This window comes from Kogia breviceps, chromosome 3, assembly GCF_026419965.1.
Source record: "Kogia breviceps isolate mKogBre1 chromosome 3, mKogBre1 haplotype 1, whole genome shotgun sequence".
NCBI classification, from domain to species: domain Eukaryota; kingdom Metazoa; phylum Chordata; class Mammalia; order Artiodactyla; family Physeteridae; genus Kogia; species Kogia breviceps.
Window position 1 is genome coordinate 45,100,998 of NC_081312.1, and position 13,355 is coordinate 45,114,352.

At 47.5% G+C, this 13,355-nt stretch overlaps 1 protein-coding gene across 1 annotated transcript in view; it reads right to left on the reverse strand.

Annotated features, from left to right (window-relative positions):
- Positions 1 to 11,060, reverse strand: part of PELI2 (pellino E3 ubiquitin protein ligase family member 2) — a 203,036-nt gene extending 191,976 nt beyond the window's left edge. Inside the window, exon 1 of the mRNA XM_059056499.2 lies at positions 10,681 to 11,060. Coding sequence (XP_058912482.1) covers positions 10,681 to 10,757 — 77 coding nt within the window. The 5' untranslated portion in view covers positions 10,758 to 11,060. The remainder of the gene's footprint in view (positions 1 to 10,680) is intronic.
- Positions 11,061 to 13,355: the final 2,295 nt, after the last annotated feature.

The following is a 13,355-nucleotide window of genomic DNA, read 5'->3' on the forward strand; positions in this document are numbered from 1 at the left end:
TTTCATGGTGGGTGGCCTTTAAAAGGCTGAAAATCAGCATCATGCACTAGCTGTCCTGGGTTAAAGCTGCTTATGCTCCAGTCTTCCAGAAGCACGGTTCTCAGCTCAGCCCGGCCATTTTCAACTGCCTGCTCTCAGTGAATTTCAGGAGATAATGCTGATTATGGAGATTAATGAACGCAAAGAGATCATAGATGACTTATACATGATAAACTTATTCCACAACTGTTTTTGTTAGCTAAGGCTTTCAGGCCATACGGTACTTAATGTTTGGAATAACTCATCTAAAAGGCTGAAATTCTGCTTATTAAAATAATCAATAACCTGAGAGAAACAAAAACTCAGTGAATTATTTCCTGTTAGTCTGTCAGATCTGACAACTGAACCACATGCAAATGAAATACTGTGGTGTTTCAGTTGTCTACTGCTGTGTAACAAACCACCCCCAAACATACTTGGCTGCAAAGGACAACTGGCACTCAGAATTCGTTAATTCAGCAGAACTAGGAGGAAAGGGCTCATCTCTGCTCCATGCAGTGTGGCCTAGGGCAGCTTGATGGACCAAGAAGCCACCATGGCTTCACTCACAGGTCAGCTGCCTCAGCTGGGTGGCTGGAATGGCTGGGGGATGACCAGGCCTCCTCTCCTTTTGTACTCTCACCCACCAGGGCCACCCTCTCCAGCAGGGTAGTCAGATGTCTTTATACGGCAGCTGCCTTCTAAGAAGATGTTGAGGACTGAATTTATATGTTGAAGTCCTAACCCTCAGTACACTTCAGAATGTGAATGTCTTTGGAGACAGGGTCTTGAAAAAGGTAGTTAAGGTTAAATTAGGTCACATGGGTGGGCCCTAATCCAATATGATTGGTGTCCTTATAAGAAAAGGAAGGACCACCAGGGATGGGCGCCCACCAGAAAAAGCCACGTGAGGACACAACAAGAGACAGCCATCTGCAAGCCAAGGAGAGAGGCCTCAGGAGAAACCCAACATGCCAACACCTTGAACTTGGACTTCCAGCCTCCAAAACTATGAGAAAATAAGTTTCTCTTGTTTAAGCCACCCAGTCTGTGGTATTTTGTCATGGCAGCCCCAGCAGACTAATATAGAGAACAAAAACAGAAGCTACAACACCCCTTCAGGCAACACCCAAAAGTCACAGACCTCTGTCACAAAGACTGGTCAAAGCAAATCACAAAACTAGCTCAGATGCAAGGGGAGGGGATTCACCACCTGAGAGAGGTCCAGCACGCTGGCTGTATTTGAAGATGACAGAGGAAGAATGTGGGACTAAGTTAAAACCCTGAGTTATCTTATCTGATCTCCAACTGGCTACAAATCCTGTTGGGAAAGTTGGATAATGTCCACCTCAACACATGGCCTTTAGATATAACTCTTTCATTGAATGGTTTACAGAGTCAAACAACTGAATGCTTATTATGTGAAAATAGTTCAAGAATGTGAAAATAGTTCTCAAGCAGTTTATGTTGAGAAGCATAAACTGCTGACACACATAGTACAGTTATGTTAGCTCCAACAGCTCTCCTGCATACCCTATACAAATAGCCATAGAGCAAACCTACAGACTCCATTCTGAATTCTACCCAAGAGCACGTAAAAACAAAAGCACCCAAACCCTAATGCAGTCTCAAGTACCACAGCAAGGACCCAGTCTGTAAGTTTCTGGGATCTGGCAAGAAGCACACTTCTTTGTGTTTGTGGTCCTTGTGCAAAAAGGGCCTTTCCTCAAGGTCATCGATTCATCAATCGAGCGCTCCAGAAAACCCTTACTGCTCACCCATCACAAGTTCTGATTATAACTAGAGCGCTCCACAACTGTGTAGCAGGAAGCACGAGAAGGCCAGGTATGGACTGGAAAGGAGGAGGGGCTTCGGAGGCTCCTCGAAGGGACTTGGTAATACTAAACAGCCGTTTCATACCAACAGCCTGGAAGCCAAACACACAACTGCCTGCTTTGGTTGGATTCTGCTAAACCAGTACTAATTAGAATGGGAGGGCTTCCCTAGTGGTGAAGTGGTTGAGAATCAGCCTGCTGATGCAGGGGTCACGGGTTCGTGCCCCGGTCTGGGACGATCCCACATGCCGCGGAGCGGCTGGGCCCGTGAGCCATGGCCCCTGGGCCTGCGCGTCCGGAGCCTGTGCTCCGCAACAGGAGAGGCCACAACAGTGAGAGGCCTGCGTACCGCAAAAAAAAAAAAAAAAAGAATGGCAGCATGGAGGTTGAAATAATGATTCTTATCCTAAACACAGAGCGCAAGAAAAGCAGGGTACAAACAGAGTTAAGTGTTTCCAAGTGAGAAGCATTATGTGGACGGCTGGAAATAAAACGTCAATCGAGAACGACTTGCAGTATAGTCTTAAACCTGCTGCTGAAAATACCCCTAATGCATATTTATTAGGTCTGTCATCCAAGAGGCTTGTACCCCCCAGCCGTCGTTAGTCATTAGTAGGCACTAATGACCACGGCCTTCCAGCACCACCCTGGCGCACTGCAACGCAGCTCCCAGCAGCTGGTGGAATGGGAACAGATGGCCTGCTTCCCTTCAAGGCAGAACTTTCTGCAGGTGACAAAATGACTGTTAGGTGACTGACAAAAAGAAAAACAAAAGTTGAAACAGGAATATCTGATGTCAGGAAAGTACATGTTTAGTATCGCAGGGAGCCTTTAACTTGGCCCTTTAAGGTTGGGAGGACTGTTTACAAAACTGCAGCTGTGCTACAGAATCAGAATCTGCATTCCTTCCAAATCGAGAAACAGTCACCGAGCCCCAGAGACACCTCTGAGCTGAGCAGGGCGCTGCAGTGTGCCAGAGAAACCCAACCTCCTATGCACCTGAAAAGGCATACCTTGCACTCCAAGGGGGGCAGAAGTCACCCCTTGTCCTCAAACAGTAAACTCTTCTTGGAGGGAGGAGCAGATCTTCTCAATGAGCTCTAGTGGAATGCAATTACCACTCTGGGCACGTGGCAAGCAGCACATCGGACTGAACCCTGTGCGTGTCTAGGGACGTTAAATGTATGTCCTTCTACTTGTTTGCACTTCTATTTTCCCTTTGGTAAATGGTTTACATACTTTGCCTCCTTAACTAATAGAATACTCGGAATCCTTTGGCCGTAAGAGTGAAACCCACTCAGGGTGGCTTAAACCGGATAAAAGTAAATAAAAACTGAAAAAGATGGGGGGCTCTCAGAGGATACAGGGTTACTTTCTCAGAAAAGCTTCCCCTGACTTTCCTGTCTACAAGGGCCCCCACTACCTCATCCCTAGCACTTGACCTGGCTAGTCGTCCCCCACCAACAAGCACTCTCTTCCCCTTATCCTGCTTCATCTTCCTCCTGACACTCTCTGAGGTTAAATGCTGCATCTACCTGCATGTTGACTCATTTGCACCACCCACCTCTCGCACACACAGGTGAGCTCCCTGCAGGCGGGCTGTCTGTCTCACTCCTACTGTATGCAGCCCAGTGTCTGGGGCAGTACTGGTCCTCAGTCAGTAGTTTTGAGTCACTGAATGAGTGGCTGGTCACTTGCAAACCTGGACAGTGGGTGCAACTGGATCTCAAGAGAGACAGGAACCAGAAACTGGAACCCAGACAGCAGCTGGCTCCCATACGCCCCCGGTCCCTCTCTGCCTGGGCTTCTCCTTCCACCCGTGCTGCTGCAGCCCTCTTTGCAGAAGTGCTTTCTCCACTCCAAGTTTCAGAGCTGAAAATCCAGCTACAGCCTCACACGCCTTTAGGATAAAGTCCCGAATCCTGCTGGACCTGCCCTCCCACCCTCAACTCTCACATTATGTATTCCAACCACTCTCTTCTAGTCACTGGGGGCTTTTCTCCATTCCTCAAAGGAGCATGTGTGCTCACCTCTGGGTCTTAGAATACTCCTCCTCCTAGAGCAATCTTTCCCTTTACCTCCACCTGGCTATCCCCTTCTCATCCTGGCACATGGTTAGGTGACCCTGTTAATGTGCCCCCCGTCACAGCTTATACCCGAAACTGCTTTCTATGCAGGATCCACAGCGGCAGAGATGATACCTGTCTTGTTCACCACCACATCCCTTAGTGCCAAGGACAGCATCCAACACGTAGCAGATGCTCAAATATTTGTGCAATAAATAAATGAACTGTGTATTTGTACTAGCTGTTCCCTAAAGGGCTGTGACAAGAATAAGACAGCAATTCACGTGTCTGCCTTGTCTTGCTGTATCCCCCATGCCTGGAAGAGCATAATCCCAATACATATTTGTTGAATGAATAAATTCCTGGCTTGCCTGATGTAACTCCACCCCTTTCTCTCCCACTTGGGAAAACACAGCAGATGCGAGTGGGTAAAGTCACGTTATTAATGGGACATTTTGGAATCATTTGAAAGATCCACACTTTATTACGTGTCATAAATTACCGGCCATGTACCTCAAAACTGATCATCCCATATTAAGGTGGCTGAGAACAGCTGATTTCAACAAAGCTAACAAATACGAAGCACTTTCTGCTCTCATTATTTTTATCTTCCAAAAGATAAAAGCAACAGTAAGCTCAATAAGAACTATTAACAGAATCATTCTTACCCTCGACTGACTTTCTTCTTATAGATTCTGCTCATCCCAGGGGAAACCCTTAGTTAAATCAAAAGATGTCAGAAATTCCTTTTCAGTTATTTTTCTCCCATACCAAGGAGCTCCATCAAGAGCTACTGTCTCCATTCCAAAGACAGTCTATGGCCCCACCTTACTGATCCCCACACAACAGACACAAAACCACTGCCTCAATGTGACAATACTGGTCTCCCTCCAATACAGCAACTGGCATGTTTTTGGTTTTTTGGTCTTTTCTGTGTACATGTTTTATCCTTTTGATAAAATATGTTTTGGTAAAGGTGCTGGAACCTGTATCAACCTGGTTTTACTTCTGTTTACCTAAAGCATCCCCAAATGTTGATCATGTGATGAAATACAACTGGAAACGAAAAGTCCTAATGAAGGTTTCGGCTTGGTGTGTTAAAGAGAGAAACAAATAAATCTGAGAGAGCCAGACAAGAAACCACACAGACAGCCACATATTCCAAACAAGGCTAAAGTTAGTAAAGGAAAATATAGCAACCCAAAGCCAGTCACATCATGACCCTTAATAGCCTACAGAAGTAGACACTCCATCCACACAAACAGAGCTGAGCTCTACAGATCACCCTACACGCTGAGTGACAGCAAAGATTTGTTTTGTTTTCTTTTTTTTTAAGTTCAAAGACCTTTTAGTCTATAAAGGACACTAGTGTTTGATGTCTGGGCCCAAATTAGAGAGGATGATGAGAAAAGGAAAAGTGTTAGGATGTATTTTAACGTTTCTTATTACTACCAACAGGAGCGGTCAAGGCAAAATGCCAAGGTTAAGACAAAAATGGACATCTAGAAATCAGAGCTGCTTGTTTCAAAAAATAAAGACCATAAACTCTTCCAGCAACAGTCCTCTTTGTTTTACCTGATAAAAATCCAATCCAAAGGGAAATACACAATCCAAAGGGAAATAAGCACGTACCCCTGACCTTTAGCCTGACCTTTAGCCCTTTGTAGATCTTGGTCAGTTTCAATTACAATATGTTTGAGTCATATCTGTAGACATTCTTAACCCTTTTTTGTGCGAAGGATCCATTTGGCAGTCTGGTAAAGTATACTGAGCCCTTTTCAGAAAAAAAATTTTTTAATAAATTTATTTATTTATTTTTGGCTGTGTCGGATCCTCATTGCTGCACGTGTGCTTTCTCTAGTTGCGGCAAGCTGGGGCTACTCTTCGTTGCCGTGCACGGGCTTCTCATTGTGGTGGTTTCTCTTGTTGTGGAGCACGGGCTCTAGGCATGTGGGCTTCAGTAGTTGTGGCTCGTGGGCTCTAGAGTGCAGGCTCAGTAGTTGTGGCGCACGGACTTAGTTGCTCCGCGGCATGTGGGATCTTCCCGGACGAGGGCTCGAACCAGTGACCCCTGCATTGGCAGGAGGATTCTTAACCACCGTGCCACCAGGGAAGTCCAGAAAAATATTTTTAAATGCATAAAATACAATACAAATGATTAAAAATGGAATCAATTATACTTGGTTATCAAGATAGTTTTAAGTTGTGATACAATAATATATGTACTTCTGGCTTAATGTATTAACGAATCTGTTTCCTATGTGCATAACTGAGTGAAATGCTAAATCTCAGTTTGAATACAGTAAAAATAAAGATGATTTTCCCCCCATCTAAGTTCAAGGGCTTCCTGGATTCCATCTGTGGACCCTAGGTTAAAAACCTCTGGATGAGAGAGCCAATAAAAATACATTTTGTGAAGCATCAAATGAAAAAGAAAGTCTTGCAAAATGCATTATCCATTCAACTGTGAGTTGAGGGGAACTAAGAGTAAGCAATATTTTTCCAGAAACCACGATGGGCCATTAGTCAGCAAGAGAGCTGCATGCTTTAAATTGAATCCAGAAAGAGATTCAGCTCCCCTCATGCAAGTTACAAAAAAAAATTGAAGCTTTGAGGAACTGACTGGACTCTGCTAACAGCACTGCTGGACTCTGCCCTGAAGTGGGGAAACAGTGACCCAGCAGTGTAGTGATCCAGCTCAACTATGAACTTGAACAAATCCCGTTCCTTCCAGGAGCCTCAGTTGCTTCAGTAAAATTAAAAGAGCTGAACATGTACCATGACCTCTTAGGGAACTTTCAGTTCTAAAAGTTCAGCATCAGATTATCTCTTCCTTATGTTTATTATTTCAGTCCACTGAGCTTAATTTCAAAACATCACTACCTTCCTTAAACTTGGATCAGAAAGTTTTACCAAATTTTGAACACCCTCATGTACAACCTAACACCAATGTACCAAATATACGTATACCATTACAACTTTTTTAAATGCCTGTTTTGCACATCTCTACTTCCAAAAAAGTAATCACAGCATCAATCTTTTCTGCTATTAAAACACAGTTCCGGGCTTCCCTGGTGTTGCAGTGGTTGAGAATCTTGCCTGCCGATGCAGGGGACACGGGTTCGTGCCCCGGTCCGGGAAGATCCCACATGCCGCAGAGCGGCTGGTCCCGTCAGCCATGGCCGCTGAGCCTGCGCGTCCGGAGCCTGTGCTCCGCAACGGGAGAGGCCACAACAGTGAGAGGCCCGCGTACCGCAAAACAAAAAACACACAAAAAAAAACCCAGTTCCCATTCGAATTCTAACACCTTCACCTTAAGAATATACAAAATCAACACATGCTGGGCTACCTAGACTATGTTAACTATATGTTTTCATAATTTCAGCCAATGAACAACATGACAGGGTATAAACCAGAAAGGTCTTTGACAACTACCTAATCCAATTATATTTCATTATTTCGAAAGAAACAGAGAGAGGGTAAGGGACTAAGCCACTATCACAAAGCCAGTGGGCAAGAAAGGAATTCAATCCAGGTCTCCTGACTGCTGGTTCATCCTCTCCTCACGAACTATACCGAACTGCCTCTCAAATCCTGACACACTTCCCCAACTTTAACATTTTAGCCAGGTTTAAAATTAACAGCGAGAAAGACCCGACAGGTAGACCAGTCCTTTTTTCTACCTCCATTACATAATGGACACAACAAAGAGTTGTGGCTACGATGCATTCACTGGTTGAAATCATGAAATAATTAAATTCTACCCATCTGCCAAGAAAATGATGACCCTACTAAAATCCTAACTAGCTGGCAATTCTCTTAATACTGTGTAAAGCACGAAAAGACACAGAAGCATCTATATATGGATATACACATATACATATATAGCTCCTCAGTCTGCTCTCCAGGACCTCTTAGCAACATTTTACTATGAAATTCAGAAACGAACAAAAAGGGCTACCACACAAGTTTTTTTATTTTTTAAATGAAAAACGCACTGTATTTTATAAGCAAAAAGCTTCTATCAATATCAATATTGGGCTTTATTTTATTTTATTTTTTTTGCGGTACGCGGGCCTCTCACTGTTGCGGCCTCTCCCATTGCGGAGCACAGGCTCCAGACGCGCAGGCTCAGCGGCCATGGCTCACGGGCCCAGCCGCTCCGCGGCATGCGGGATCCTCCCGGACCGGGGCACGAACCCGCGTCCCCTGCATGGGCAGGCGGACTCTCAACCACTGCGCCACCAGGGAAGCCCAGTATTGGGCATTTTTAGATCTCAAGGTTAATTTTATCAATGAAAAAATCTACTAGAATTCTCTGCCATTATTTATGTTCTAGGTGATCAGACATGCAAATCTGATAATAATTTTTATTTGATCGTTACTGCTGTTTTAAGAGGGAGAACTCTGTCTCAAGTCCTAAGGGTAGGATAATGATTAATAAAGGTCTCTTTAAAGTCTACCTACCTTTTCACCATTTCCCCTGCATTCTTCAAATGTGTTCAATATCGCTGGAGAGTCAGAAAACTACTCTCAAAAACAGAAAAAGGCCACAATTCTTCTGAAGTATTCAAAAACCAGACTAGCATCTTCTCAGAACCTGGTGTCAACTCACCTTTCACTTCCTCAGAGAGACCTTCCCTGACCTCCCAGCTAAAGAAGCAAGACCTGCCTAAAACAGACATTTCCCAAGGTAACCCCCACTTCTGCTGAGAACTTGGCAGCACCCAAAATTGCCATTTATTATTCCTTTGCTTACATGTTTCCTCCTGTTTATACCTGCCACTGAAACCTCCTTGTTCACTGCTGGAGCCGGCATGCCTAAACAGTGCTGGCACATAGTAGGTGCACAAATAACTGCCAAGTGGCCCAACTCTGTCATACGAAGTGTCTCCTGGAAAAGCATTCTTAAAGGACAGAGCACATGCAATTGGCAACGCATTTACATAGCCTACTTTAGAGTAAGCCTGTGATACTAGGACAATCCAGGGTATAAATCCCTTTCAGGGCTTTGGAATGCCCTGCACTTCCAGCTGTGAACACAAAACCCTCTCCAGGCCCATTCACACACTGCTTTCATGAAACATCTCAACAACGATTTCCTCAAAAGGAAATAATGAAATAAAGTCCTGGCCTAAGTTAATCTTTCGTGTCAGGTTCACAATGTTAAACATACTTTGAAGCCAGCCACACAAACAAAACCGAACTGCACAAAATTAGGCTGGGCTGAGATTACATAAAACAAGCTAAACTCTGGCTCTTTTCCTCCCATTCCTCTCTCCTTCCAGTGAAACCTGATATCTGTCTTTTAAGTGCAATTAGATGCAGGTGAGAAAAATGCTTATCTGCAAACAGCTTCCAAATAGGTAATGAGATTTCCAATGATATTCCACCTAATACTGTAGCAACAAGGTAAGGAGGACTGGACAACAGAGCTTAGCTGTGTCTGGAAGCTCCTCTTAAAAATTCTTCTTTTAAAAATTATGTTTAAGTCGGCACTTACTTCAAGGTATTCAGTTATCAAAACACATTTTTCAGAGCGCCCTGAGTTTTTCCATACCCATGACTCTTCGCATGTGTGCTAAGCCTACCTTTCAGCACCCATAATGTTAAGAATACAGGTCTTTCAAGAGAGAAGGACAAAAGCGCGGGTTCTCAGGAGTGACAGATCCAAAGGGAAAAATAATCCTTTCTCTTCCAATACTAAACCCAAGTTGCTCCTTCCCCCGAGTCTCCCCGCACTTTCCCCTCCCCACTCCGCTCCCCTTTCACTGCCCACTTTACCCTGCTTTAATCCTGGCGAAGCCTTTCTCCTAGCTTATTAAGGGTAAACAATAGAAATGTCACAAGGAAACTCAGGAAGTAGATGAAGTCTCTAATTGCTGCCGTTTAACGACTGCAGATAATTACTATCTTCAAAATGTGGTGTTCACAAGCGGAGAGGGAGTCGAGGCGGGTGAGGCTGGCGAGCTCCCCGCCGCTGGGAGGACATCTGCGAGGCCGAATCCCAGGACCCAGGGACGAAAGGGATGCGGCCCCGTGCCCGGGAGCCCGGGGTGGAGGGCAGCGGCTTTCCTGCCCACTCCGGGACATTCCCGGCCGAGTCACATACAGTTCAGTGCCCTCGGGCTGCGGCTGCCCGAGACGGTCTCCATAACAGTATGCAAAGCGCTGCCTGCGGACGCCCCCCGCGGCCGAGCCGGCGGTGCCGCGCCTGGAGTTCCGGGCCCCGGGCTCACAGTAAGCGGGGTCAGAGGGCCCCCGGGGGCCTCTCAGCTTCGCCAAGGTGGTGGTGGGGGGTGTCGTCGGACACCGCGTGGTGCCTGCGACGGCGGTGCCTCAGCCCTGACCACTACCCCCGCTACCCGGCCTGGGGCGCGTAGGGAAGTCGAGCCCCTATGCCTGCGGTACCGCCGACGACTTGGTCCCCGAACGCTGAGCCCCGCGGGGCTCGGGGTCGCCCCAGTCGCCGCCGCTGCCGCCTCCCCGGGCTGGCCACGATCCGCCACTTCCTTCGCCACCGTCCTCGGCGCAGATAGCGCATCTCGGTGCCCGCCGCAGCGCCTCGCGCGCGCCTCCCCGCCCCCGCCGTCCCAGCCCTCCGAGCCGCTCGCGCCGGCCCAAGCGCCCTGGAGATCCTCACAGAGCCCCCGAACCACCCCGCTGGCCCTGCTCGGGGCTGCGGGCGCGCTGCTGCCACCCAGCCCGGAGCGCTCGCCGCCCGCCCCCAAGCTCCCCGGGTCGGGGACCCCCGGACTCACCCCAGAACCACCAGCTCCCCGTATTTCACCGGCTCCTTGTTGAGGGCGCAGTGCTCCTCCTGGCCGGGGGAAAACATGGAGCCCTGCTCGGCTGCCGCCGCCGCCGCCGCCGTCGCCTCCGCCGCGACCCCCGCCGAGTCCGCGCCGCCGCTACAATCCCATCCCGAGAAGGGAGTGAGCGCGCCGGGGAAGGGCACGGCGGCGAAGGGGGCGCGGGGCGGCCAATCCCGCGGCTGCTCCGTCGTGGCTGCGCGGCTGCCCTGCCGGGCTCTCCGAAGCTCCGCACAGCGCGGCTGCCCCGAGCCGGACTCGACAACAAATGGAACCAGGCAGCAGGGGGACCTACCCGCGCCGAGCGCCGGAGCCGCAGCCGCCGCCGAAGCCCCGCGGGAGGGAGGAAGGGAAAGAGCGAGAGAGCTAGGGAGGGGCGGGGGCAGCGGGCGGGGGAGGGGTGGGGGCCGGACCGCTGAGCCGCCCCGCGGGTGCGCGGGCAGGTGGGAGCCGCCCCGCCCTCCGCGAGACGCCTGCAACCCCCCCGCCCACCCGGCGCCCCCTCCCCCGGCGCGTGGGGCCGCCCACGTCCCCTCCCCGCCCCCCTCGGGCCCGGCGGCTGGTCGCCTGGGTGTTATGTAAACATAGAGTAAAAGGGAAAAGAAGTTCTTAAAGGAGCAGCTCTATTTTTTTTTTTTCTCGCTTCTTTTCCCAAACTTAGCGCGGGGTCCTTAGCCCTGGTCACCGAGTTCTCCAGCGTCTGAAGGCTGCGCAGGATCCCGGAAGCACAGCGGTCAAGGTTCCCAAGCCTAGCCTAGTTTCCCCAGGTTAGTTAGCTGTAAATAAAGAACTTGCTCTCGGGGTATGAGAGCATTTGCTTTCCCGGTGTCACTGTCGCGGCACACATCCGGAGGTGTCGCACACGCGCACCTGGGTGCCTCCTCTTCCAAAACCAAGTCCTTAAGAGCTTGAAGACGTCTAGAAATTTGGAGGGGTTCGCCAATTGGCACTGGATTAGAGGGAGTCTTGAAGGCACTTGGAGCACACTGCCATGGTGCAGGATGTAACAACCCGGTTTGTCGTCAACAGAGTTCCACATGGTTCCCCCAAAATGTTTTGTTGTTGGGTTTGTTTGGTTTTTTGTTAATCCATACCCTGTCCGCTCTCCCATACCTTCTCTCAATCCTCTAAGGAATTTAAGAGGAAATTATTTGGGTAAACTTTTGAGTGGATATAAAAGTTCCTTTATTATCATAATTTAGCCACTGCATTGTTTGCTTTTTATGCTTTTCTAAATAGTTACTACTATGGCTTTAAAATATTTTAGAGTATAACAGCTTTACTGACTGCTGTTTCTCATCATACAGGATTTTATTGTTTTCCCATTTATTAAGCACTCATACTGGAAACTGCATATTATTGTCAGTCACTGCCTCTCAAGACTGTTAAATAATTTTTAAAGAAATAAATACTGCAAAGCTACCCTATGTATAAACACTGACTGGTTGGCTATGACCCTAAGTGAAGGGCTAGGAAAAAGAAATAATTGCATCAGTAACCTTCTGTTGCACCGTTCAGCACCCTTTGTCTAACATTCTCTGACAGGTTATTACTATAGTGACAAGGTGCTGCAGGAAATTTTACTTCCGTTAGTAACGAATTTGTTTTTAATTGGGGCTTTAGAAATAAATTATTTCAAAGTAACTAAAGCCACACCATTGGTTAGTCAAACACAAAAAACATTTTTAAACAACTTACTTCACCTAAGTATAAAAATTCTATACTCCATCTGAACACAGCTATTCTGCATATTTTACATATTCTCTGTAATACGTGTGTGTGTATAGGTAGTTTTAACCAACAATCCTTCACTAAAGGGTTGAATGCTTTCTCATCACTAGGGTCTTGGTGTGAATTTCTGCCTGATGAATGTTGTCTTCATTTATCTACTCCATGCTCCTACTTACCTTATAGATGTGTGGCTAGCAAAGATCTATCAGAATCATGCCTTGGTTACGAAGTCCCCAGTTATTAGGGCACCTGGCTCTGTCATTCTAACTTTTCCAGGCTTCTTCTGTTGCTGCTACTGCTGTCTAGGCTGCATTACCCCCTCCCTCCTTCTCTCTTGGCATACTGTGCTTTTGTGCATTGCATCACACTATTCTGGCTCCATTTCCTCCTTGCTGTGCTCTGCATCTGCTCTTAGGAAGATGGAAACAAACATTTATTAACCTCCTACTAAGTTCCAAACACTAGGCTGAGAGTTTCCCATAAGATGTCTCAGTCTTTGCAGGACCTCCATTCTAGCTGTTTGCCCAGGATGCCTCTGACTTCCAGAGGGCCATCTCTCTCTTTCTGCTCTTCCTGCATGCCTTTGAGCTTGTTTAAAGTTCTTCATGAGGTCTGTCTTTATCAGTTACTTACAGGAAGTGTTGCTTTGAATCAAGTTTTTGTAGCAGTGGAGGCTTTTTATCTTAGGCAACTCAGGGCTGACAGACCAGTTTGGGGAACCATTCTGACACCTGAAAACCTCAGGAATGCATACAGGCACCAGGAATGGAAATCCAAATGAGCAAATGGGCCAAGGGAGGACTGTGGCAAATTGGTGAGACTGTGCCATCTCAGAGGCGCACCAGTCACTCCTCTCCAGCTAATTGTCGCCATGTGACAATAACAGCTTACTG